We start from the raw sequence: 27,967 nt of genomic DNA on the forward strand, positions 1-27,967 counted from the left end.
TCTTGAGGCCCAGAGAGGTTAGTAAGATAACTTGTTTGAGATCACACAGCTAGGAAGTGGTAGGACAGTTAGAGAAAAGTTATTCATGACATGTAATAAAGATGATAAGGAACTTTATTTAAGATGGGGGTCATCTCATAGGTGTAGGGACCCCTCTAATGAATTTTGCAAAGGGGGGAAGGGGATTGTGTTCAACTCTGCACAAAACACAGCAAGTGGGAATTTGTCCAAGGTGCTGAATGAGGTCAGTAGATGGAAGTTTCTAAGAGGAAACTTCTGGTGAGAATGGAATTCTGGCTAAACCGATCTACTAGGATTCTTGCTAAAGGCAGGCCAGGGTGATCAGATATCACCTGGAGGTGGTAGAGACAGGATGTGGAGGGCCATCAGATGTGTGGGATTCTTGGACAATGCAGAGACAAACACAGGAGGCCAAGTTTCAAGGCCTAGTTGAAAAGTCCAGGGGAGGATGAGTAAATCTGGCCAAGCAGAGAATGTTGGTCGGAACCTAGATTCCAGCCCACTTCTTGTCACCATCTCATTCGATGGCATTTCCTGAGGTCCCAACTGGTTTTTCATTGGTGTTCTCTCATACAGCTCTCCCAGCTGCCTCTCGTTTGTTGCAGAGAACAATTAGGCTCAGATTCAGGATGTGACTCAAGGTCAAGATCAGAGAACCCGTAACCGAGCTCTGAGAGGACCAGGTGGGCTCCTGCACATCTGTGACTTGTTTATTGTCTGTCTCTCTCACCACTAGAAGTCATCCCCATGAGGAGGGGGGCATCGTCTACCCTGTTCACAGCAGTGTGTGTCCCCACCATCGGCACCTAAGATCATTGGGCCTCATTAATTATTTGCTGAACACATGGCTGTGCCCCACGGTGACCTGGCTGAAAACCCCTGGTGCCCTGCGCTACTCCTCAGACCCTGAGCCTCTTAGGCTTCAGATCTTGGGGACATTTTCCTGGCCATGATCTTCTTTGTCAACTTTCTCTCTTCTCCAGGTTTGGGGTCCACTGAGCCTCTAGCTGGGGGTCTCCCTCCTCTCCCTGCTCTCCCCAGAACCATATCTAGACTGACTCCACCATTATTTGAGAGTTCCTGAGGCTCCCTCTCTGCCCTCAAGCCAAGAGCAGGTGGTTGGGTGGGTGCAGGTGGAGTGACAGGTGGGTGGGCTGACTCTTCTCCCAGACTGTCACTGAACTCTTAAGCAGGCCAGTTGGCTTCTTTTAAACCTCGCCTGCTCACCTGCTCACTAGGGCAAGATCTTCTGCCTTCTAGGATTGTTGTGGACTCAAGGGCAAGATTCAAATGTAGGACCTCATTTCTATTTCTCAAGGAGGTAGGTGTGGCTGCAGGAGGACAGCGAAGGTGGCAGCTCATAAAATGTGTGTGACCACAGTTTGCCCCGTGGCCAGGTGGACCTGGGCAGTGAGCGATGGGCAGGGAACGGCCATCCCAGAGGAAGGCACCTCCAGGTCCGTGGGGCTGCTGAAGGACAGCAGTGGCTGTAATTCCCGAGAGCACGTGTGCCACACACATGGTATTCAGTGTGCAGGTGACTTGTGAGGGAGGTGCTGTCACTGTGCCTTAATGGCTGAGACAGGAGGCTGAGAACAATGACAACAACTCCTCTGACATGCAGCCAGTGGGGGACAGCACTGGGACCCTGGGTCAAACTGGGCTTTTCCCTCTGCCAGGGGTTTCTCTGCCACTGCGCATCCCTGGGCATTTAGGCCACCAAACACAAGGTCACTTCCCCAGGCCACTGCTTGGCCTCAGGCAGGGGACTGGGGGTTGGTTTAATGGTGCAAGCTTTAGCACTGTGTCCTTAAGGAGGAGGAAAAGATAGAGTGAGCTCAAGACTGATTTCCTGACAGTTTCTGAACACATCTTTGTTCTTCTGCTGGCAGATCTGTTTGATTTGGTACATTTTGCTATGGCAAGGGCCTGGCAAGGGCTCCAATCCTTGCAGGGGAGAGAGCAGGGAGCTGGTTTGAGTTTGAATGTAGAAGAGTCCATGTGCCATCCCAGGGTCACCCTGGGCAAGGACAGGATGATGTTGGGCCATATGCCCACCTTGGCCTGAGGGCTTGGGCTGCCTGCAATCTCGTTTCTGATTTCAGAAACAACTCTGCCACCACTAGGACCAGGGCATGCACACAGCTGCCTGCAGAGATCTGGTAAGTCCATCCTGCCGGGACTTTTAAGAGTGTTGCTCTCTGCTCCCCTGCCTTCAAGGGTCCTGGAACTAACATCATGTCTGAAGCAGGAAACAATCAAATGGCCAAGATATTGAGGAAACAGGTGGAGAGGCCTTGACTCCATAGATTCAGGAGACTGCTGGAACCTCTGTGAAGCTAGAGGTCCTTAAACTTCTGATTATATTATGGGGGGCGTCTTCTCACGGGCTTCTTCCCACTGTTTTAAGAGTTCAACAACTAGTCAGACCAAAGAGATGTAGCTCCTGGACCAAACCTAAGGGATGAGCACTGGAAAAGATGGATAAAGCATGGCACCCACCCTGAGTGTCTGGTGGGAGACACAGGCAGGTGAGTCTCGAGGAGGGACTCCCCCTCAAGATGCCCTCTCTCCATTCTCATCAGTCATTCTGGGGATAAGCTGGGCCAGGGAACAGGTGAGAGCTGGAAAGTTTATTTGGTGAACACTGCCTTGCTTAGAAAGAAATTTACATCATTTAAATTTAAAACTTCAAATTGAAGCACCCATGCTTTTTCTCTCTCCCTTTCTCTTTCCCTCCCTCCCTCCCTCCCTCCCTCCCTTCCTTCCCTCCTTTCCCCACTCTCTCTCCAGCACTCTACTACTGAGCTACATCCCCAGTACTTCTTATTTTTTGAGACAGGGTTTTGCTAAATTGTTGAGGCTAGCCTCAAATCTGTGATCCTCCTGCCTCCGCCTCCTTAGGATTACAGGCATGTGCCACTGTGCCCAGCTACCTATGCTTTCTAACCTGCCCCAAACCTGTACCTCCTGAGATCTTCCTAGCTGGAGTAAGGGGCACCACCTTCACCCTGGTACTCAGAGCCCACACTTGGGGATGGTATGATGGTCTATTCTCTAGCATCTAGCTCCCTGGCTCTGTCAGCTCCACCTTCACATTAACCCCAAAGCCCATCATTTTGCATCTTCTCCCATACTGCATCTGCCTGGGACTTCTACGATAGCCTGTGACTCGCGCCCCTCCTGACAGTGCCTCCTTTATGTAGCATCTGGAACTCCTTTGAGACCCAGGGCAGACACACCGTTGCCCTGTGCAGAGGTCTCAGTGGCTTCCTCTGGCAACTGGGATAAACATCAAGTCCTCCCCTGGCTCCTGTCACTCTGTGGCCTCACTGGGGACCGACCTCTGTCTACTCATTGCCAAGAAGTCACATGCGTTTCTGCTGCCCCTTAAACTCTCCCTCTGAGCTGAGTGCACCAGGTCTGCTGTACTCATTCCTCCCTGAGTAGAACATTCTCTCTAGCTGTTTGTATAGCTTGCCCTGGAAATTCTCACAGGTGAGTGACTCCGAGGTACCTTTGGCCCCACCAACGAGGAACTTCTCATCCCCTCTCAGAACCAACTTGCTTCCCTTTCTTCTGGGTGCTTTTCATCCGGGATGTTAGATCTAGTTAACTATTGTTTATTGACTTTCTCCCCAGTGAGAATGCAAGGTGGCCTATTTTGGGTCCCTACTGTGTTCCCCCAGCACAATGCTGGGCACATACAAGAAGCTGTTAAATGGATAAATGAGTACATACCATTGCCAAGAGACGGGTCCTCCATTTTCACTGTACCAGGGCCCACGTGCAAGGGAATTTACGAGCATTAGTTCACTGGGTTTCCATAAGGACCTTGGGAGGCAGGTACTCGTAATTCCATTTTACAAATAAGAAATGCAAGGCTCAAAAAGATCCAAGAGAGACCACACAGCCAGTGACAGACAGAGCCAGTTCTGATGCCAAGTCAGCCTGCGCCGAGGGCCACCCCCCCTGCTCTGCGCCAGTCTCAGGCATGACTGGTGCCCGGCTCTGATGGGCCTCTGCCCAAGTGTTCTGGGAATTATTTCACCCCATAGTTTGCTCCCTCATTATAAATGACTGTCATCCACTTGTTTTAAGGGCCCTTTCTGTCTTTTATCCTTACAAATTCTGGTTTGCCAAACAAGAACTCCAAGAGTTCTTTTATTCATTTATTTAGTTTTGCCACGCTGGGGTTGAAGGCCAGGCTAGGTAAATGCCCTACCATTGAGCTGCAGCCCCAGCATCCATCCCGGAGTTCTTGCCACATCAGTAAGTCTGGATGGAGTGGGAGAGGTGTCCCACCTCGTGGTGCTAATGCTCTTACCTCCAAGCGCACTGGCCTCCATTTGTCTGGTGGTGAGGAGTCTCCTCAACTCATCCTGTAGAGGAAGAGGAAGACCTTCTCGGGAGTCATTTAGCTCAAAACACTGTGTTCCACATTCACAATGAAATGAAAATTTTCATGTTCATAAGGACAACTGGTAGTAGCACAGTACTTGGGAAAGAATTTCTGCCCATTAAATTTAGGGTCCTGAAAACATTCCAAACCAAGAATATTTTCTGGCAAGTGCCATACAGCCTTTTCTTCTGATGCTGAACAAGAAACTTTTATCTTTTTTTTCCCCTTCTGTGTGCCCTGGCTTCCCCGTGATCTGTGCCCATCAGTGCCAATGGCTCTGCTACTTCCATGCTGCTCCGGGTGTTACCTCTTGCTTACCATTGAGTGTGGGAGACCCGTCCTACTGCCAGAGTGGGTGCTGGCTAAAATGTGCAGGTACGCTTTGACTTCCAGTCTGGTTTCTTCCTTACAAACCCAATTGCCATGTTTTCTCTGGGAGCCTAAGGAAGAACAGGGCTCTAGAATTTTCTCTCTCCTACTTCTGGACTTCCTCTTCTGCCTGGATATGTGTAAATGATCATTCTTTGTATTCCTCTTCAGTTCAATCCCCAGCTCAGGCTTCCTGCTCCCACTCTGCCCCACTCCATCCGATCTCTCTTGCTTTGGAGTAACACCACTACCCACAGTGAACACTCATGGTAGGCACTTTGCAGTGATCTCCAAGCAACCCTATACGATAGGCACCCTGTATTTGACAGAGGAGGGAACTGGGGCTTAGAGAGATTAAATGATTTGCCCAAGGTCACACAACTGGAAAGGTGGAGACAGCAGGATATAGAGCTTGGCTTAATTACGTTGCTCTTCTTCATGGCATTTAGGGCTAAGAGCAGGAACTTTGGGCAAAACTAATCTAGTTGAACATCTTGCATCTACCTTTGCCAAGGGACCCTGGGCAAGTCAATTCATCTCACAGGAACTGTTTCTTCTATGAAGTGGATCTACATTCATTCCAGAGTCACCAGGTAGATTTTAGGGATGAGATGTGATCACAGCAAGCAGTAAACCGGGCCCCAGAGACGTACATGGTGGTCCCCTCTGCAGGGCTACCACTCTGCTCCTGTGCTATGTGAGCAGGGGACTGGAGGGAGGGTGGCAGCCATAGTCTCCAGTCTCCTAGATGATGTTGCCGGCTGAGAAGGAGTCATCCTGGAACTGAGGCCAGCCCCCAACTTTATCCCAGGAGGCACTTTATGTCCCTCCACCATTTGGCTGTCTGTCTGCAGGATTATGTTCCAGCGTCCACTGTACAAGGGAATCTGGACCTGCTAGGTGCCCCAAATGACTTGTGATAAGGAAAAAAAGTAATTTTAAGAGAGGCAGATGACTCTGGTTGTTATGTTTCTGTATCTTCCACACGTCGTCATGACACTCGAACATACACATTCCTATTCCACACATTAACCGTTAAGGGGACATCTGCCACCAAGTCAACCCTCCACTTCCCCAAAGGAACCAAAGTCTGTTCAGAAACAAACTCCAATTAAAAGAAAATAACAAAACAAAACAAAACAAAACCTCAAACTTTACTTGCATTTAGCCATTAATAAATAATTTACAGTATGTACATGCGGTGACACTCCACACAGGTCGCAGACACATGGACGCAGTGAGGGGTCCCCACTTCCAAGCAGAATGTGATCAAACACAACCAAAATAAAGTGCTTCATCTTTTTACTTCCAACATAGGGATCATCTATAAACCCAGCAGGGAGAGGAAGGGGCTGGGTGAGCCCCTCCTACCAGCCCATGTGGTTTTGGCAGAGGGAGGAGGACCTCTCGGAGGAAGGGGGGAGACGCAGGTTTCGCAGCCTCCTGGCCAGTGTATGAGAGGTCCCTGGGGAGCAGCAGAGGGGCTACTGCAGATGCTGATGGGAGGGGAGTAGGGCTGCAGGGCCACTGGCAGGACTGCCCACTGGGGCTGGCTGCACCTTTGGGAGTGAAGGCCAGCCCTTTGCTGGTCCCTGGGAGCCTCTGGAATAGCAGCAGAGGTGGGAATTGTTCTGGGTTTTTGTGGATGTGTACCCTGGGTTGAAACAAAGGGGGACTCAGGGTTCCCAGTGGCAGGTTTCTTCTGTGGCCACAGGGCTTGGGAAGGAGACCCTGCCCGGAAAGTTCGGGGTTGTGAGGCCTCTAAGATTCTGTTACTCCCCTCAGAATCCAGACGTGGGTGGGCAGGGTGGAAAGTAGGGCTTCTGACCAGCAGCCAGGAGGCTGGTGAGGAGAAAGCAGAGGACGGGGCAGGCCAGCTGGCCCGATCCACTGCGTCTCCTGCCCATGCCCTGGGCTGGAACTCCCCTGCCGAGGAGCTCTTGCATCTGCTGCAGGGGAAGGAACCCAAATCAAGAGATCTCTCCTCTGTGTAGACGTTTAGAACCAAGCACTTCAATTTCCTAAGCACAGTAGCGAAAGGGCCAAGGGCAGAGCCAGAGAAGGGCACTGGAGCCTGTGAGTGGCGTGCCTTAGACCACGTGCTGACATGCATTGATGGTTCAATTGCACGGCTGTCTGGGCAGGCGCCTGGGAACCTGAGCCTGAACCCATGCCCATGGCAGCCCAATGCACACAGTGGTCTCCCTCCAGCTCCCAGGGAGGGTACAGATGGAAAGGCACCAGGAGGGCACAGCTTATTGGCCACAAGGTTACGTCAATTTGCTAGAGATGTTGAACAGCACCCTCTGGGGGCATCCTGACCTTAAGGAGGCCCGGTCTGGGGAAGGAGCCTTGTGCAGCTTGGCTGGGGTGTCCCCGCAGGCTTAGTGTGTGCGAGTGTGCTCATATAAGAGTGTGTGTGTGCGTGCGGTGGGCACAGGTGGCCCCACGAATCAGCGTGCAGCAGTCAGCCGGGCCGTTTCAGTGCATTGCAAGGGGCAGAAGGAGCCGACTCTGACTGTTCCCAGTGTCTCTCTGGAGGGGTGGGGTGGGGCTTCAGCCTAAGGGGCTGGGTTTTGCACATTCACACTGCAGGGGTGGGGAGGAGGGGAGCTGCTCTCCCTCTCACACAGCTCTACTGTCACAAACATCACAGCACCTATCACCACAATCTTGTCACGTGCACTAGAGAGAGGGGCCGGGGCCCCACACCCCCCAGCCCTTGCCAGAGACAGCTCTGAGGAAACCGTCCCATGGGTCACCCGGCCAGCGGCTGCCTCTACTCCTGAGAGTTGCCAGCCCACTGGCCCACAGACAGTGTGCCTGCCAGTCCGCACCCTGTTGTTGTCCCCAGCCCTCGAACGGAGGAGTAGGAGCCCCAAGGCTGGGGGTGGAGTCTGTGCATCCCTCCGCATCCTCAGGACAGCTGCCCACCTACCACAACACAGGCAGCAGGGCGAGGAGCGCCAGGGTGCTGAGGAGAGGCTGGGGGGCCAGGGGCTGCCCCGCAGCGGCCACCCCGCCCGGCAGCTCCCGAGTCCTTTCATACAGGTGCAGTTTGTCCTTGTTGGAGTGGAGCATCTTGACGTCCTCCAGGGCGTAGTAGGCGGCCAGCGTGAAGTTCACGTCGCCCGTGGTCAGGAGGTCGAAGACGCAGGCCTGGTAGTACAGGTCCTCCACGGGCAGCTTCTCCTTGCACTTGGCCACGGCCGTCTCGTAGGGGAACGTTTCAGGGGCCGCGGGGGCGGGGCTGGCGGCCACGGGCCTGCGGGCGTCGGGGCCCTGGGCGCTGGCCCGGAAGGCCTGGAAGTCGATCTGCTGGTTGAGCGGGCAGCCCCGCAGGCAGAGGTAGAGGCCCTGGCTGTCCCGGTCCTCCACGGCGTTGACCACCTCCTCGGGCATGCGGACCGCGAAGGTCAGGTAGCGGCCCACCTGGCGCACCACGATGGTGGTGCCGATGTACTTGGCCTGGATCTCCACGTGCTGGCCCGACACCTTCTCCGTGATCTTCAAGCTGTTGGCCCCGTGCCTGTCCCCGCCGTTCTTGGAGCCGTCGGCGAAGGCTGCCGGGAGCTCATCCATCTCGGCCTGGTACACCTTCTGGTCCACACATTCTTGGAAGTTCTTGAAGATGATGGTGAGCTGCGGGGAAGCAGGCAGAGGAGAGCGATCAGGCGAGGCCGGAGAAGGCTTGGCTTAAGGTGCTCTGGCCTGAGAGGAGGGTCCCGAGTGCCCCAGGGTTTCACTGACCCTCCCTTTCCCAGGATGGCCACAGCTCAGCTCCACCGGCACTGTGATACTTTTCTTTAAAACAACGGACCTTTTTTCACTTAAAAAAAAATTTTTTTTTCTCACTAGGTCACTGCCTTAGACAGAAAATCAGCTCATTGACCATATAGAGATGTGAACGAATAAACATAAAAGCTCATTTGAGAGAAAACTCAAAACAAGAAGTCATGAGTCCACTATGGCAGCTGACAAGTGGCCCCCAAAGCTATAGGCCCCTATTCCCTGTAACCTGCCAGTGTTAGATTTTACGGCAAGAGCTACTTGGCAGGTGTGATTCAGTTAAAGACACAGAGATGGAGAATGATCTCTGTGTCATTCTGGATGATCTGGGTGAGTCCTAAATGCAATCACAAGCATTCACACAAAAGTGAGCAGAAGTGATGGGGAAGGAGGACAGGAAGGATGTGTTAGCTTGGAAGAAGAGACTGGAATGATGTAGGGATAAGCCAAGCAATGCCAGAAGCCACCAAGTAGACTACAGGGATTGCTGACATGAATGAAACTGGAAGAGAAAGAACCACCTTCTCCCACGGCTGCTCTCAGGGCTCAGCTGTTGTGCCACAGGGAGCTCTGGCTGCCTCTAAATGCACTGCCCTCCTGGACCAAGGGAGCTGGAACTTAGAATCCCAGGCTGGAGCCAGAGAGGCAGGGCCATGCTGAGTGCCAGGTGGTACTCAGGCCTTTCAGGGCTCCCAGGCCCTGACCTCTCACCCTCAATGCCAAGATGCAGAAAATGGATTTCCCCCTTGGAGTCTCTAGAGGGACCAGCCCTGTTGACAGCTTGATTTAGCCTTGTAAGGCTCATTTTGGACTTCTGCCCTCCAGCATTATAAGGATAAATTTCTGTTGGTTGAAGTCACTTAATGTATGGTAATTTGTTATATTAGCAATAGGAAACTGATATGGCTCATAAACATCATCTTGCATGGAACCTGTGGCACTTGCAGCACACTTCCTGAAAGACTGCGAGTGGCTAAGCTGAACAGCAGATGGATGGAGGAAACTGATGCTCAGAGAAAGAATGAATAGGCAAAATCCACAGAAGCAAGTAGAGGAGGACAAAGGCCACTGTCCCAAGTCTGCTGTAAGGGGTCACATCAAGCTAGGCCTTGGAGAAGGGGAGCAGAAACAAGAGGCAAAGATGGAAGATACTGATCAACAAAACGAGACCAAGGCTTCAGGCTGCAGGCACAGCCAGCCAGAGCGAGGAGACCCATTTCCAGTGGAGCCTACAGCTGGGGTGAGCTGCTGGAGCAGAGGTGGATGGTCCAGTGACCCTGTTAGTAACCTGAGAACCACCTGTACAGATGCACTCACTGGGTCTGGTGTGTGAGTCTCCTGGGGCACTGCAAGGGCAATGACATTACCCTCCATTACAGATGAGGAAACAGGCTCAAAGAGGTACAGTGACTTGCCGGAAGCCATACCGTCAGCAAGAGGCAGAGCTAGAATTAGTTTCTGGATTTGCAGCTTCTGGGCTCTTTTGTGCACAGAGTATGAGGCCAGGGAGAAGGGTCCAAGATAAGCAGCTGGGGAGGGGGGTGCTGAGAGTGGGAGTTTCCTTCTGTCACCCCTGGTAAGGTGTCTGGTTGCTCTTTCCAGGAACAGGTAGACTATATGGATTGGAGACATGAGTGAAACTGAGAGAAATAACTCCTTTCTCCCCATGGCTGCTGTCAGGGATCAGCTGTTGTGCCATGGGGAGCTCTGGCTGCCCCTAAAGGCACTGCTCTCCTAGACCAAGAGAGTGGGAACTCGGAATTCCAGCTTGGAGCCAGTGGGATGTGGAGGGCAAGGTGGCATCCTGGCCTTTCAAGGCTCCCAAGACCTATCCTCTCACTCTCAATGCCAAGCCCCAATTCCTCACCCTCCTACTGGGAAAGGGTTTGCAGGGCCAAGGGACCCAGGCAAATGGAAGGAGATTGCTGATGGCAAATATGGTCTGGCTGTGGCTGGCCTCTACCTGGACACTCTGGGGCAGGGAGTGGTCATTGAAGGGGCATGATGACAGCCTAGGATGGCTCTTGGGGTGGAGGGCAATGCTCAAAAGTGCTAAGGGAGATTCTGGCCTAATAGCAGGTATATGCTGAGGACCTGGCCCCAGAGGACCTGGAAACCAGAGCAAGCCAAAAGTAACCCTAATCAGGGAGAGAAGTTGGGGCATCCAGCAGAAAGACCTCAGCTCAGGCAGGAGAGTCAAAGCCAGATGGGGCCTCCTAGGGCCTGGGGCAAAGTCACAGACCAGGAAGCCTCTGGATGCAACTTTAGATGGCCTGAGGCATGAACAGGAAGAGCCCTGTTGTCCAAGGTCCTGGAGGCCAAGGGAAAGCAGACAGTGGTCTCAGCCTGGGGCAGAGGTTTGAGGCCTGCAGAATGCCTATTGCTGCAGAATGTTCTAGGCTGAGGAAGCCCACAAGGTGGTGAGGGCCTCTGGAGGTATTCCTGGCTCTGTGCCATCTGTGCTTTGCATGCCCCCACACTGGTGTAAAGTTAAGGATGATGCAGGAAGTGGTGGCAGCCACAGGGTCTTGAGGAGGACAGAGAAGAGCCTGGGCCAGGGTGTCTGCAGAAGTACCACCTTATATTCTCCCCTATTACTTAAAAAGACAGGGCAGGAGGTGCTGTATAAGCTGCAGGCTACAGTGTTGACTTTTAGGATGTCAGAAACTTGGGCCTTCCTGGATCCCTTCCTCCGTAAAAAAACTATTAAAAATGGCATTTTTCTGAATGCATGATGTAAAGACTCATCAGTTTGGGCTGGATCATAGTTTAAAAGAACTGAAAGGCTCTCCATGGGTCCCTGAGGGAGTCCAGAGCATTACATCCAGAGACCCTGACTACGTAGCTCCTTACCTACGGGACTCATTGCCCCATCTCCCTTTCTGGAGGTCTCGGCCTAATCCTGAGGTGGTGGTGCACTTCTGATCTACTCTGGGTGGGAGGCCACAGGTGGACACAGCCTCTCTGCATGCTGTGTGGAGTCCTGAGCTTTGCACTACATGAAATTGCTGCTACTCTCCCCTCTCCGATCTGTGAAGATGGCAACTTCATATGGTTCAACCTCCTGCTTCTTCCCTCTCTCCAGCCAGCTCAGCAGCTCGCCCACTGTGGTGCAGAGGCCGCCTGCAGGGGCGGAGTGGGCCGGCACGGTGGTCTGGCAGTGGGTGGTCTTGCTACTAGGGGGGGAAAGGGGCTCTGGTGTCCCTGCCCGGTGTGCAGGGCCACACAGACACCGGTGGGGGGGGGGGGCACCCTGCTTTCCAAGTGCCATCAGTCTCCCTGGAACAGGAAAGGCTGGTTTCTCTCTCCCCACCATCTCTGGCGGAGACAGTCTGCTGGAAGGCTGACAGGCTGCCTGACTCTCCTTGGCACCCGTGCCAGGGACTCAACCACAAGTAACAGCATGAAGGGGGCCTGTCGAAAGCTGGCGGCATGCTGCCAACACAGCCACGGGCGCGACTGCTGCTCTGCCTTGGCTGCCCCCTTCCCAGAGGGGCCCCGGGCTCTCTGCTGAGCCGCTCAGAGCTGCACAGGGCAAAACCTGGGCTTCATCAACACCATGCATGAAGCCAGGGAGCAAAAACATTCAAGACCGCCCCCCTACACCCCCCCCGGGGGCGGGGGCAAGTCACTGACCAAAGAGAGGAATTAGGCCGTGTGACAGATTGGTAAGTGCTGGGGAGAAGGGGGAGGCAGAGGAACCGAGGTCCTCCCTGAGCCTCAGTTTCTCCACCTGTAAAATGGGCATGACTAGCCCAGCTGGGAAGAGAGACACAGAGTCAGGGGCTGGGCACAGAAGGGTGGGAAGCTGCTGACATGTCTTCCCTGGATGGAGAACACAAGATTTCGATTGTCCATGAGAACAGAGGGAGGGGCCAGGTGGATAATGGCAGTTATCATGGGAAAGGAGCACAAAGGTCCTGGGCAAGGGACGATGTGTTTGGGGTCAGGCTTTTTGCACAGAAGGAAGGGTTCACAACTGCAAGGCTGTGGGGTCAGAGTAAGGGCCAGGCAGAGGCTGAACAGGTTCTGGGAAACCAGGGGAGGGGCCGCTGGTATGCAGGGTGGGCAGGTGGCAAATGGCTGAGGACAGAGGGGGAAGTAGGTTTCTCTGAGCTTGAGGATCAGGACTCTGGGTGGCCGTGGGTCACAAATGACCAACAGACCTTGGCCTCCATTCCTCTTTTCAAGGTACCAGATTACCCTGTCTGCCTTCAACGCTGACTCTTCAGTCTCTTCGCCTGGAGGCTCGCTAGCCCTTCAGGGCCAGTTCAGTGGACTGTCTTTCCAGGGCTCTACCTAGGGCTCCGAGGCCCTCAGCCTCCCGCTGTCCCACATACCTCTCCTGGGGGCTGTGGGGAGGGAGGACAGCACTGAGCTTGCGGGCTGGCCCAGGAGAAGGGTGACTGCTTCCTGAATCAATGAGTGAGCAAGCACACACACCTGTGAGGGGGAGGCCTAGGAGAACAGGCAGGGACAGGCCAGCGCGCTGGAAGCCTGCCACTGATGTTTCTCGCCTGGGCACCACAGGCCCCCGGTCTGGCCGGAGTTCTGAGGCTGGCTTGGCCACAGACACTGACGCTGTCACTGTGTGGCCTCCAGCAGAGGCTGGCTGATGGGGCCTCAGAGTGCTCAGCCTGCTGAGATCAAAGGTGACCCAGGCATAGCAGAAGGGCAGGGTTGTCCAGCTCTGCCACACAGCTCCAGGCCCTTCTGGAAACCTCGGGGCTGGCACCAGGAGGGAGATTCTCCCATCCCTGCTTGGGTAGTTCTACGGTGCCCGGCAGAAGCCTGGATTAGAACAGGCGTTTGAGACACGTGGGTTAAGTGAATAAGTGATACACAAGAATGAGCAAAGGAAGCAATAAGCAATCCCTTTGGTTCATGGACAGCACCGCTGCACTCTCAGCTGAGCGCCAAAGGTGGGCCCAGGTTTTCTGAGCCAAGGCACATGCCCCAGCAGTACTCAGCCAAGTCTCCTGCTCCACCTTGTCACCCCCAGCCTCCCCGATCGCACACCACAGCCGCTCCCAGCTCTGTGGTTGGCTCTGCTGCCACATTTGGTGGTCACACCACCCTGGGTCAGGAGGGACAGCTGCTTGGGGTCCACATCCCTCCCATACTCTAGACCTCCTCAGATGCCCCCGCCAGACCTCAGGAGCCCGCAGGTTGGAGCAGGGAGGCCGACTCGCCTCCCACAGTATGTTTGTTGCTAGATTTAGAAGCTGCTGCTTCAGGCTCCCAGTCTTCATTTATGTTGGCTCTAGAGAGGGAGGGTGGTGGGTAGGTGAAGGGGCGACTGGGAAGGTGGATGGGTCCTTGACATGGGCACCCCTGAGCGTGCCGAGGAGAGAGTGTGCTGGCCTGGCACCTACAACCTGGTGCCCAGGGCCTTTCTGGGCATCTACTGCTTGTTTCCTACCCAGTGGGAGGGCTCAGAGAGAGACCTCCCCTAGGCAGGCCAGGGCCACCGGCGCAGAGGGAAGTGGCAGGGATGGAGCATTTCCCTGGCTGCCAGGTCACCTCACTGTCCTTTTCTGGGTGTGGCGGGGTGGGAAGAAACAGAAATGCCCTTGTGGGCCAGGCTGGCGCTGCCTGACACGCTGTCTTCCAACAAATTCTTCCTGGGAAAACAGACCCACTGCCATGTGGCCAACCCGGAAGCCCCAGGGGGCCCTGGCGGACCAGGCCAGGAGTGCACAGAGGCTGGGCACTGAGGAGGGCAGCAGTGTCCTCACCACCTGGACTCTGCAGGCTCACTCTTGAGACCTCACGTCCTGACAAGTATGAATATGATGTTACTGGAGGCCCTACAAACGTGGTTAGAGAAGGAATCTGGGGTAGACCGGGTGTCTGTCCCCTTGCCTGGGCCATGGGCCATGTCCAGGGCTGCCTGCATCTAAGACTAGCTCAATGGTTCCTGCCAACTGCGTTTTAGGTACGGAGGTCACTGTCTCCCAGAGCCTCAGGCTACTGATCTGTAAAATGGAGCTCTACCAGCCAGGTGGCTCGAGCCCCAGGAGGAGGAAAGAGACTGTGGGACTCAGAAAACCTGGGCCCACCTTTAGCTCTCAGCTGAGAGTGCACAAATTCCAGGTCAGCCTGGGCAACTTAGACCCTGTCTCAAAATAAAAATAAAATGAGGGAATGGAGATGTAGCTCAGTGGTAGAGTGTCGCGGGGTTCTATCTCCAGTGCTGGAAAAACAAACCAAAAAACAACAAAAAACCAAACAAGCCCCCACCAACCCCAAAACTCTATATACATATGAATGCAGGTTTATGACCCCAAAATACACATTTCTCAAATCTCTAGTGACCAGAAGTTTAAGAAATACCACACTCTGGGCAAAATGCAGATATGGTTCTAGGTTGATTTACCTTATGACAAAGAATCTCTAGAACAGTTCTGAATCACTTCCCATGCACCGACCATAAGAGCACAGTGGTGCTGGAGGGTCTGAGGGCCAAGTGTCTGGATCCTGGTACCAGTGCGGCTACCTCCCCATTCCTTACCTTGCTGGTGGCAGTGGCGGGGGAGCCAGGCAGCACAGGTGTGTTGGTGACCTGCACATTCAGGTAATTATTGTCGATGAGTGGCCAGGCGCCCTGCACCTTGCAGGTCTGGAAGCGGTCTGTGAAAGTCCTGAGGTGCGGGTCCCCGAACAGACCACAGTGCGTGTAGTTGGGGGCGGCTGAGTGCTTGTGGAAGCTCTTCTCGTAGTGGCAGATCTCGGGGCTGTCCGAGCGCTCCTGGCTGTCCCCCGCTGGTGGAAGTGTGCGCAGGCGAGGCTGCGAGGTGGGGCCATCCTTGGAGCAGTTGTGCTGGCTCATGAGGTCCTCTATGCCATGGACTGCGGAGTGGTAGGCCAGGTCACCCCGGCAGGTGCGGGCCGTCCGCCGCGTGCACAGGGCGTAGGTGCGCAGGGCAGCGCAGAACTCAGGGGCGTCGTCAGAGGCCGGGCTGTGGCTGCCGGACGTGGCGCTCCAGAACTCAGAGTTGCACTTGAGGATCTTGCACGGGGAGATGGCTGTGGAAGGGAATAGACAGACCATCAGGGCAGGGCCCAGGGACTCCAGGCCCCTTCTCCCCTGTGTGGCCGGGATGCAGGGAACACACACCCATACGCATGTTTGCAGATGGTGAGAATTTTCCGCAGGTGCTTGTAAAAGGTGACACCTGCCCTATCTGGCCTTCTGGATTCTCTTGCACAGCCGGTCCAGAGCTGGAACGGCCAGACATGCAGACCTGCATGTTGAAAGAGCAAGCGGGGCACCTCCCAGCTTAGATAGCAAGAGGAGTGGTCAGCAATTCCATGCAGCAGGACTGTGGGAACCGACAGGCCATTCTTGGGCCTCTGACACTTGTGTAGACTTTCATGGCTAGCCTCAAGAATTTTGGCATGAAGCAAGAGAAATTTGGCAGGAATTTAGGCTCCACTCTTAAATGTGTCCCTAGTTCTGCCACTGTTGACCTTGTGCAAATTACTTAACTTCTCTGTGCCTCTTTATATTCATCTAGAAAATGGGAAATAGGATTTACAGTGTGAGGTCATTGAGAGTGTTAAATGATTTGTCTCATGCATGGGACTTTGGATGCCACTGGCATATATAGCCAAGCTCAAAGACCACTGGCTGCTATGATTCTATTAGGCCTGATCATTAGCACCTGGCTTCTGTCGTGGTTACTGTAGCTCCCATCTCCGTCTTGCAAGTTGGGAGTCTGAGAGTGGTAACCTTGGATCTGCCCTAATTTTTGTGTGTGTGTGTGTGAATCACAAGCTTTGAGACCTTATTAATGATTAGCCAAGATGACCATGCCTAAGAACTGAGGCTTTAACACACCTGAATCTTGAACCTGGACTTGTAGAACTTGCCCTTTCCTGGCCTTCTGTGTTCTTCTGCACAGTCCATAGTGACCACAAGTGGCCAGGCAGGCAGACCTGCAGTAGGTTTGAGGCTTCCATACAGGTCCCAGGACAAAGGGGCTGGTGGGTCAGTTGAGAGGCCCGGTCTCTGAGGTCACAGCCCAGTGCTGGGTGAGGTGGCCTTCAGTCATTGCCCCCATCATTCCAAGTTGGGACCCTAACTTAGTCTGTGACCTTGAAAACACCAGTTTGCTTTTCCGTTGCTGGCTTTACTTATAAAATTGAGTTGGACGTAAAAGCAGGAACAAAAATATTCACGAGCAGGCTAATGAAAGAATCCAGGAGCACGCAGCCATCCCAGAGGTGCCCCATGTGATGCCGTCTGCACCAGGTGTCCACCCTCTACTTGGCTGACCCCTCTCCTGGAGCTTCTCCCACCCACCCTTCCAAAGTGGAAATGGCCTGTCCAGGACACACACCGGAGCCCGAGGGCCAGTGCTTTCCTTGTCATGGGCCTTGTCATGGGATCTGTGCTTGCATCATTGTTGATAAACAAGGTCTTTTCAGGTGGTATCTGGGTGAATGTTTTTTCTTTTAATTATTTAAATGAGCACCATTAATTATTTAAATTAATTATTTAAATGACACCAGGAAAATAATTTTGATGGGAAAGCTGTAGCTTTTCCATTTAAGTTGAAGAAGTAGGTTGGCCCAACAGCAGTAAGGTGGAGCCCTCTCTGCAGAGGAGCCCAGGCAGGGTAAGGGGGGCCTGGGGATCTGCACTCGGCTCAAGTCCCCGGGGTCACTTTGGATTGGCCAGGCTTCAGAGTAAGGGCGCATCTTTTGCAATAGTCACAAAGGGCCAATTTAGAAATGGTTTGTCTGGGGTGTGTCCCATTAGGGACACTTCCTCTGGGGTGGGACAGGGGCCAGTGGTGAAGAATCAAGAGTCAGCTTTCCCCAGAAGCAAACAGCAGGAGCATGTGCAGCCGCCTTATCACCAACTTAGAGCCACTGGAGGCCACAGAATGAGGCCCTGCCACTGTGCTCATCCACGAGCCCTTTGCCTGCTCCCCTCCCTTCCCAGAGTCCACCATCCTAGGAGCAGTGTCCTGGCTAAGTGGGCATGGCCACCTGCCCACCTATTGCTCACAGGTGGTGACAGAGGTCACTCTTGCACTTAGGAAATTCAGTGTCACCAAGTTTAGGAGGGTACAGATTTATGACATGGGGCAATGCCCAATAGGAGAATCTCACCAACGTGGGGACCTATTTTGGGAGGAAGCAGTGGGGCCGATAGCCAGAGTAAATCCAGCTCTGCCATGCCATTGCTGTGTGACCACAGGCAAACTTACTGACCTCTCTGAGCTACAGAGAAGCATTGGAATCTCTCCACGGGTGCACTGAGGGGGACTAGTGATGAAAGCAGAGTCTGGAGAACTCAGGAAGGAAGCTCCACAAAAAAAGATGTTTTTGTGTTGTTAATTCTGTTCTGTTAAATTTATGGGGGAGGCTGATAGAAATCTCGGATAATGTGTACTGAGCATATGCTATGTGCGGGATGCTGTACGTGTGTCTCTTTTAACCCTATGACAGCCCTGGGACTTAGTATCCCCATTCAGCAGACAAGTACACTGAAGCTTACAGACATTAAATAGCTCCTCTCCTAGCTTTCTAGATGGAGGGTGGATGCCAACCCAGCTCTCAGGCTCCAAGATGCTTTCCCTCCCAGCCTTTCCAAGCAGCACTAGGTCCTGTGGGGACCACAGGATGAACAAAGACCCGAGTTCTGCTTCCTGCCCTTGAGAGGGCTTACTGGGGAAGGGGCCGTGCACCCATGACTCCACTGGGAGAGAGCCTGGGACTGGAAGTGGGGTGGATACAGCAGTGGGGCAGACACACGGGTTGGCCCTCACCTCAGAAGAAATAACCATCAGGACAATAAAGCCCTGAACTCTCTTGGCCGTGTGCAAGTGACAAGCGGCTTTCATATTGCATCTTCACTACTTACCCTAAGCAGAGGACGGGAATTTCTATTATTTGTAGTTGATGGATGTAAGTGCAGAGGACTTGGAGACTGGAGCTAGCCGGGGTCACACAGCCACAGTGCTGTGGTGCTGAGTGGTTTCTATACTTTTCAAAGTGCAATTGCCGTAAGAGATACCAGCCCAGAATGACCCAGCTCCCCAAAGGTCCAAAAGCACCACGTGGCTTCTCTTCCCAAGCCTGGTTCTGATGCAGCCACGTGTCAAATGGATTCTGAGCGCTTCCTGAAGAAAGGCCTGCAGGGAGCCCACCATGGGCAGATGCTGCTGTGAAAAGGCCCATCTCTGACTCAGGTGGCTCCCCAGCTGCCCAAAGCGTCCAGGGGACCGTGAGCCAGCCTTGCAAACCTTCCTTGGTGCTTCAGAGGAAACCCAAGGGCTTCCATCCCAGATGGGGAAACTGGAGCTCAGAGCAGGGGAAGGGGAAGGGGGTTACAGGGCTGCTACTGACGTGGCAAGCTGATACCAGAACTGGGGGTGCCTGCTGCCCTGTGCCTTCTCTTCAGATGGTAACACTGCTCTCTGGGGCTTGTTGGCCTAAAGTAGACATGTTGGGATGTCATTTCCCAGGAACCTCAGAGAGGGTCTTTGGGGTTACCAGGGCTGGACTGTCCCCGTGGGTGGTGAGCTGAGAGGCCCTTGACCCTCACAGAGCTATCCCACTGGCCCATGTCCAGGGTCCTAAATCACCAACTGCAAGTCCGCCAGAGGTCAGGGACCTGAATGTAATCTGGTCCAGCATCAAAAGCAAAAGCTGTGGTGTCACCTGCCAAAGAGATTCCAGAGGGGCTGATTTTTATGTGTATCTTAAAAAAAAAAAAAAAAAAAAAAAAGCACAAGACCTTAAATTCAGACAGTAAACCTTGGAATTCTGAAGCAAGTGTCCAAGGAAGGGGGGGGGCAGTTTGAAACAGATCATACAAGCACAAGGAAGCCAGCTTTTCAGCACAAGTTACCCTCAGTGCTTTCAGTAAGGCAGAAGGGAGCTTGCAGCCCTGGAGAGTGGCAGCTGACCCGTCCCACCTGGGCACTGCAAAGGGGAGAGTGGCCCCTTTTAGTCCTGTATCCTCTGGGTGGATCCAAGACAGCCACTATGCATGGAGTGGACCTGATTAGAAGTTTTCCTAAGCTTTCATTTCTACTCCAGCCACTAACTTGTTCTTGGATAGCAGCAGTGCCTCACAGACAGACACCCCAGAAAAAGGCAAAGGTGCCTCGTAGAGCTTATGCCCTTCAGAAACACATTGGTGAGGCATTGTGTACTTTGCATATTTTCATTTGACCCAGGCCTTCTGAATGTCTGGAACTTTTAGGACCAGCTGTTGGACAAACAGGAGAGCCCTGAGACCCTAGACGGGAGACCCACAGAGACAGTGGTCTGGCCCTGCCCAGACTCACCAACAGGAAGCTCTTGAATTTGATCCATTGCCCTGCCCTGCCAGGCAGGGGATGTGGATCAGAGTGAGGCCCAGGCATGCTTAGAGGACAGGGTGGGCTCCCAGACCTCGAAGGGTGCAATGAGCCTTTAGTGCTCAGCTTAGGACCCCAGGCAATCCTATGACCCATTAGTTCTGGACTTGTGCAATGGAGCCAGAGCTGCTTCTCCTCTGTGTAATCTAATGCACCAACAGCACAAAGGATCACTAGGACCAAACGCAATGTTCACTTTTTAAGGTGCACCACAGAAATCTACAACTTGGGAGCTGGGGAGGATGCCAGAGCTTACCAGTTGCCACCTTCTGTTGTCCCAGAGGCAGGACACTCCCTACAGCACCCTTGCCAGGGCAAGGCAGGGCCCCTCCTGCTCTGGACAGCTCCAGTTCCTTCTCGGGGACTTCCCTAGGCTCTCCATTCTTCTCTAGAGCCATACAGAAAAGGCTAAAATATAATTGTCCTACATTTGTTATTTAATATTTATCAAGACTGCCACTGGGTTTTCCCGCATCACCTTCTCAGGCCTAGTCCTTCAGCTGCTCTTCCTATGGACCTCACTGGGCCATCTGTGCCCTCCCAACACCTAACTGGGCTTCCTCTGGTCACCAAGATGCATCCTTCCTATTTGCCTGGGAATCTCCCAAGAATTCGGCCCCCATCTTCGTCCTGGCATATGATGGCTCCCATACAGCACACTCAAAAGCACCCCTAAGATGATTTGATGCCTCTTTTTACTCTGTTCCCCAACTAGTTCCCTGGGTCTGGGGATGGAGCACGGGCTTGCTCACAGCCCACCTAAGTAAGTGTGCGTAGGTAACACTTTGGGGAGCTGGGCTCCAGACGGCCTTCCTTGTGGGCTGAGCCACAGCAGAAAGAGAATTCACAGCGCACAGCTTGTTGGATTTCATTTTTTTTTTCTTTTTAATAGCAGCCCAGTGCCTCTGGGAAGCAGAAAGGCAGAGCAGGGCTCTTGGAACACCAGCTGTACAGACCCAGGCAGGATGAAAATATTTATGCACCAGTGCGGCATTAGCTGCTTTCAGAGTCCTCCTTTGAACTGTTAATCAAGCCCAATCTTTCAGAATAATAGCCTGATTATTACCACGCTGTTTGCATAACAAAGAAGCCCAATAAAACTTATTTTGCTGTTCACGGAGGGGGTGTGAAGGATCAACCCTGAGAAAGGAGTCTTAGGAATGTGGTGAGTCGCTCCAGAGCCTGAGCCCAGGAATAAAGACAATGCAATTTGCCACCAAGAAAAGCCCAATAGACCAATAAATTACCCGAGTGCAAAAGGATTAGATCAGGTTTCAGTTGCAGTGCAGGAGGGGTGGGGTAAGCCGGGAGGGAAGAAAACCTGCTCTCTCTTAAAGCGGTAAGGCTCATTTCAAATAGAGTCCCACGGTCAAGTTGTCTTTATCCAACTCTGTGGCTTGCATAGTAACTGTCTGAATTCATTTGCCAGCTGAAAGCTCTGGACCGTACCATGTGCTGGGAACTGTGATTAATGCTGTTCCTGGAACAAGCCTGTTAGTCTCTGGGCTTAAGCAGACTCAGCCATACCAACTTGTGGAATGCAAAGCAAACGTGTTTCCTCTGACTACATGATTTAAAAATGGAGGTTGCTTTTTGTATGGGGGAAGTAGCATTTCAGTGACAGGTGATACAGGAAAGGAGGACTCTGGAAACAGGAGCCTCCAGAATAACTGAGATAGCCAAGAGGCGAATGCTGGTTGGTCAGAGTGCAGCCAGGGGTTTAGGGATCAGGCATAAAGCCAATGTCACTGGGCCTCAAACTGCCTTCCTCTGCTGGAGGGGCAGGGACTCTGCAAAGCCGGCTTTTCTTTTGTCACCTAGTTCCCTCTTAGATCCTAGTACCCAGCACAAGACAGAGAAAGAAAAGCTGGAGGTGGAGAGAAGGGCACCTTCTGCCCAAGGCTGTTCCTGCTCCTTGAGCAATGGCCCTTCTCCCCATCAGCCTCTGGCATTTTTGCACAACGTGCCACTCCCCAAGCACCAAGACAGGCCTGGCAGCCCCTCCTTCAAGTTCCTCTTCTCTTGGTCCCTCTGGCCCCAGAGGTAGAAGCAGCTTCCTGCAACTCGGTGTGCCTCAGTGGTCCCTCTTTGCTTTTCAGACTCGTCCAACAATTCCCTCCCCTGGCTTCCCTCTGAAACCCTGGGTGGCTGTTCTTTTCCTGACTGACCTGCCTGCCCAGGGGCTTTGGCCTTTGCCAGTGGATCAGAAGGAGCCCCTGGTGAACTGGTCGTAGGAAAGCGATGTGATCATAGTGCACCACGGCTTCAGTTAGGAGAGAGGCAGGCAGACCAAGGGAGGGAGCAACTTCCCAGAAAGTCACTGCCAGCCTGTGGGGACACCGACCTCGAGACCTCCCACTTCCCTGCCTCACTGCCCACTTGGAGTGGCAGCAGACCCCAGCTGCCTGCTTGGCAGCATGTCATATCAAAATCCTGAAGGGGGTGGAGCATGAAGCCAGAGGCCAACTCGCCCACACCGAGCCTGAGCCCCATGCTGTGGCCGCTCTCCACCCTCTCCTTCTATCCCTTGTCCCACAGCACTGCATCTAGGTGGGAGACAGGAAAGGCCCTACTGTCACCATCTGGTGAACTCTGGCCTCAGCTGTACTCTAGAGTCTCCTTCAGTTGAGGGCCGCCTGAGGCTGCCTGCTGGTGTCCCTCCGGGAGGAACCGCATTCCATCCTCCTGGCTGGGGCATCCTCCAGGCTGCTGTAAACATCCAGGTGTTTGGCATCAGATACCGAGAGGAACACGCCCAGGACTGACTGCATTTTTTCACCAGGTTCAGCAGAGCTACCTTACTTAACCTATGAAAGCCACAGCGGTCTCTTACTTCCAAGACATTCCTCCCCCAGGCCTGCCTAAGAAGGCCTCAAGGAACTGACCTGGCCTGCAGCTCCACCTCAGTGTCTCCCACCCCTTCGATCCACTGGGAATTTCCTAAGGGTTACCTCCAGGGACTGGCCTACTGGAGAAGGATGGAGGCAAGAGAAAGCTTCTGGAGAAGGAAGCTTGACCTAGGGGGAAGGAAGGAGGCCAGGGGTCGTGGAGGGTTAATGCATTGTGGGGTGACTCTGGGTAGAAATGGCTGAGGGCTGCTCTTAGAGCTGAGGCGGGAGGTGCTGGCCCCTTTACACCCCAGCCAGTGTGGCTCTGCCTCAGACTCCACACACACCCAGATGCCACGAGAAACCACGAGAAACCACGCCAAGTGCCAAGGGCAAGGGTACACCTCAGTTTTCTAAATGGGCCAGTTCGTCAGCAGGAGAATGGTTTGAAAGTCTATTTGCTTGCTCCCAGAGGCCACAGGCAGTCTGTCAGTCAAGAGGCTGAGCACTTCACTGGGCAACAGGGACCCATGGTGGGCCAGGGCCAGGGCCAGCATTCATGCCAGCAGCATCTTGCCTTAAAACATAGGCTCCAGCTACCCCAGGTGCTACAAGGAGGGTGGTTATAGACAATAATGTAACTTCCCAAATGTCAATAAAGCTTGTAGGTGAGTGATTTGGTCTTCCTATTTTGAGGCATAACCCCTTTTCTTGCCTCTAGGGCTGGTACCAGAGGTGATGAACCTGGCCCTGCCTCTAGCAACCCTGGGTTCATTTGCTTAGCCACAGGACAAAATGCATTCAAAGTGGCTGTCCCCTCTCCCTGCCATTCTCTGGGAGGTCCTCCTCCTTAGCCTTCCTCATGCACTGGAAGGGCAAAGGCACTTGGCTGGGCCCAATACCAGCTGGCACACACACCGGGGCTAGTAAGCCTGTGTTCGTGGGACATTCCTCAGCAGACAGCCATAATAGGTGTCTGAGTATCCTGACTGCTCGGCTGAACTGGTACATGAAATGAACACAGAAGCAAAACCCAGTGGGCATAAATCTGACTTGGGAAAATGCGCACAATGATGGCCCTGCCAGTTTTTCTTCCTGATGACTGGCTGCCATGTTCTTCTTTGGAATGCTTAGCCAGATGGACAGAAAGCAGAGTGGGCTTCTGGGAAGAGGCAAAAGCACTTGGTCCATGGGAAATGTGGACACCTTTCATTCCACTATTCAATTATATCCCCAAAGTTTATTTCTCACCCCCGACTTTTAAAGCCTCATATGCTACATAGTACAGTCTAATACACTAGATTAAAATTTAATCTGGTACATGAGGAAAAAACAGGAGTACAGATTCTACTTCTGGCTCAGCTCGGTAACAAGCTGTGTGTGTAACATCAGGCACTCTCTGACCCTCTGTTTCCTCATTCCTAAAATGAGAATGATGATCTTTATGGGGATGTGCTTAAAGCATCTAGCAGAGTACCTGGCACATTGTGACCACTCAATCAATAGAAGAGCTTTTAAAATTATTATTCTCCTTCAAACGATCATACTTTGGAGAGAACAATGTGAAAGGTATTATGTCTTAAAGAAATTTTGTGAAATGTTAATTAATGATGGTTGTGAGATGTTGGACTGTGGGTTATTTTTTTTTAATATGTGCTTTTTGGTATTTAGATTTAAAAATGAGATTATTCTGGAAAAACAATAATATTGTAGTCTTTGTCCTTTGAGCAAAAACAAACAAATAAACAAACACATAAAATCAGCCTGAGCATGAAAAATCCAAGGGCCCTGTAGTTCCCAAGACTGTGCTAGCTATGCCTGGGAGGGGAGGGGAGGGATAGAGAGAAGCAGAAAATAAGGCTCTTGCCCTTATAAACAGAACTGATGACTGAGAAGAACACAAAATCCCAAGACCCATGAGTCAATGAAGCCAAGGAGCAGCTGAGCCATCAACAACCAAGGTGACAGGAGCCCAAGGCACTGGTCTGTGGTCAGGGTAGTGGGCATTCCTCTCCAAACTAATTCACCTGGCCAAATGAGGTGGAGAGAGATGGTGGCAGCAGTTACAGCAAGGTGACAAGGGGCAAAGGCAGGAAGAGCCCCAGCCCCAGGTGACTGGACTGCATGGTGGCCCCTACACACCGGGGACTTCACAGCGGTGTACTGACACACAGGTGAAGAGGGATGGAAAGTAGGTTGACCAACCATCCTGGTTCACCTGGGACTGGGGATGTATCTCAGGATTCTTAGCTTCCAGTTAAAACTAGGAAAGTCTTGGGCAAACTGGGATGAGTTGGTCACCCAGGAAGAAACAGGTCTTTGAAGTCATGCAGGCTGTATTTCAGCCCAGCAGCAAAACAGCATGGCCCCTAATTGGTACTCAACCCAAATCTGGGGTACTCTGTCCAGTACGAGGCCTTACACATTTCACCAAGGAACAGGATCTTAGCAGGAATCACAGTCCCCCTGACAACATGTAAACTGGTCCCCACGCCTACCCACTTATTCTTGTAACCCCCCTTTCCCCATCTCACAGAAAGACCTTATCTGTGCCCCTGGATCCCCCCATCTTGTGTTCCCAACTCTCCTGCACTCCCCTCCTTTGAGTGCTGGTGCAACTACCAGAAATTTCTCTAACCTTGCAGAGAGGTCTCCCTTTTCCAAACCAGAAGACCAGAGATCCTTTCCTCTACTCACCAACTCACCCTCAGGGCCCATAGGGCCAATCATCTATAGGAGTTTAAAATTACCTCTCCTTAGGAGCCAAGGCACTGCTCTGGCCACCCCTTGACATAATGGCTAGGAGCTGGCTCTGCTGCCATCTGACTTTTGTAACTGAATGTCCCTTGTTCTCTCTTCTACAGACTAAGTGATTGTACCCCCCATTCATATGTTAAAACCTAACTCCAAACGTGCTGGTATTAGGAGTAAGGGGGTTTCAGAGGTAATTAAGTCATGGGAATAAAGCCCTCATAAATGGGACTAGTAGTCTTATAAAGGGACCCTAGAGAGTCTTCTACCCCTTCCACCCTGGGATAACAGAGGGAAGGGAGACATCTATGAGTCAGGAGGTGGGCTCTTAGCAGACAACACTTGGCAACTTAATTTTGAACATTCCAGTCTGTTGAACTGTGAGCAATAAATTTCTGTTGTCACAAGACTGTCAATGATATTTTGTTACAGCAGCTCAGTTGGACAAAGACACTCTCCTTTTGCTACACAAAGTCCAACTGTGAGAGAGTAATAATGTGGTAATTAGGCAGGGCCACAGGAGGCTACCTTGCTTGCACATTTTAAACTGCAGTTTTAACAGAAATATTCTCATCTCTAGAGCAACACAGATGTGCTTGGACATGACAGAGGGCTTTGGTCTCCCAAGAATCAGTTTACCCACTGAATAACATTTAACATTTAAACATTTTAAAAATAGATGCTGTATAAAAATGTAAGGGAAAGAAATAAGGAATAAAGAAAAGCTACAGTGCAATAATTCTTAGAACCAGTGGTCTTTAAACGTGAACATGTACCATATTTCCTGGGAGTGCAGATTGTTGCCCCCTACCCCAGAGTATCTGCTTCAGTAGGTTTGGGTGGGCCCTGAACTTGCATTTCTAACAGGTTCCCAGGGGAGATGGATGCTTTTGGTCCAGGGACCATACTTTGAAAAACACAGCTAGAGTACAGCATCCACGTGTAGTTAACAAGAAACTTGTCCAAAACATGCCTTGGGTGGATTTCTCTTAGAAGAATGGATTTCTCTTGCTTGATAAGTCATGATGGCCTCAAAGCTTAAAAACTATTTATTAACTGTGTCTGGAAGAGGCTATTTGTGGAAGGCTCTTCTGAGTTTTTTCCTGGCCTCCCCCTCTTGGGTAGATGTGGCCACTCTGCTCTGACCCACAGCATCATCCAAGCGGATGGTCTTCCATTTCACGTGACATGGCAGAGCCCCTTTATCTTCACTAGGCTATGTCTGCCTGAAGGCCTTGGTCAGAGGCTGTCACTGAGGCAGGGCCACAGGAGGCTGGCCATACACATGAGTAAGTAAACGTAAACACTCAAAACAAACACTCTCAGTCTAGCAGAGCGTAGGCATCTTTCTGCACAGAACTATGTCCAATTTAATTTGCACTCCTGTGGGCTTACTCCTGGCAGCCATTCAAGCTGGCCAGCTTTGAACAAACCTATGCTTTCACGAGGCTGCTCAGCCAGTTTCCACCTGTCTTCAGTGGGAGAAGCCGTGGCACACAGGGTCCCAGAATGTGTCTCTGGGCCTCCCCTTACACTTGCCAGGGCTTTTTATTTATTTATTTTTAACTCCCCACTCTCCACCAGAAGTGCAGGTTTTCTGACATTATGCCAAAGCCCTTTCCTGGACCAACCTATCAAAGGATGTGGCAGTTCGTCTCTTTGTTGTGGAAAGTACCCGTTTCATCCCTTACTTAGGAAATTGTCTTTAGACCCAGGTTTCTTGAACACACAAGTTCTGGAGCCTTTGGTTGATTTAGTTATGGGGTATGGGAAGCTCAGTTTTCCTTACGGTGGGCAATCTTGACCACATGCAACTGTCAAGGAGAAAGGTTAGCCAGCTGGCATGGTAGTAGAGCAGCTATCTGTTCCATCTGACCGGTTTTGGTTACCAGTTTTGAAGCCAAAAAGAAATGGGTTTCCTGGAAACAAAAGTGATGGAATTTAGGCTGTGAATTATATAACCCATCATCATTCCTCAGACTATGCCGGAATACTTTCAAATAAAAGTTTTTAAGACAAAGAAATGAATTGAGAAACAATATAAACACTACTACTCAGCCCTTGCTGCTTTTCCTACCTCGAGATCTTCTGCCAGTCCCTCCTTAACTCCTCTTCCCTCCTAAGAAGTTAAAAAAGTGCTGCAGCTTTAAGAGCAGGAAGGTGTTGTTTTAAGGGCCCTTGAGCCCCCCTTCTCAATTTCAGCACTGAGCTGAGATCACATCCCCCATGGCAGCCAAGGGACAAAAGCCATTTATCAACCCATCTGATAAAACTTCCAGTGGACTGAATCTTTATCTAGACCAAACCAAGATGAACACAAACTGCCAACTCCTCAGAAAGGGGTGTGTGGGTGTTCTTTTTTAAAAGAGGGTGATTTTCACTTTATTTCTTTAATTCTTGGCAAGGAAATCAACATTTCAACTGGA

General features: G+C 52.1%; 1 protein-coding gene across 3 annotated transcripts in view; it reads right to left on the reverse strand.

Moving 5' to 3' along the window:
* Positions 1–5,925: 5,925 nt before the first annotated feature.
* Rgma (repulsive guidance molecule BMP co-receptor a) overlaps positions 5,926–27,967 on the reverse strand; it is a 39,866-nt gene continuing 17,824 nt past the window's right edge. For all 3 annotated transcript variants that reach the window (XM_026394051.2, XM_026394050.2, XM_026394049.2), the window contains 2 exons: positions 15,096–15,610; positions 5,926–8,434 (listed from right to left, as the gene is read on the reverse strand). In XM_026394051.2, the coding sequence (XP_026249836.1) occupies positions 7,727–8,434; positions 15,096–15,610 (1,223 nt within the window). In that variant the 3' untranslated portion in view covers positions 5,926–7,726. The remainder of the gene's footprint in view (positions 8,435–15,095; positions 15,611–27,967) is intronic.

The sequence above is a fragment of the Urocitellus parryii genome, chromosome 6 (assembly GCF_045843805.1).
Source record: "Urocitellus parryii isolate mUroPar1 chromosome 6, mUroPar1.hap1, whole genome shotgun sequence".
Classification (NCBI taxonomy): domain Eukaryota; kingdom Metazoa; phylum Chordata; class Mammalia; order Rodentia; family Sciuridae; genus Urocitellus; species Urocitellus parryii.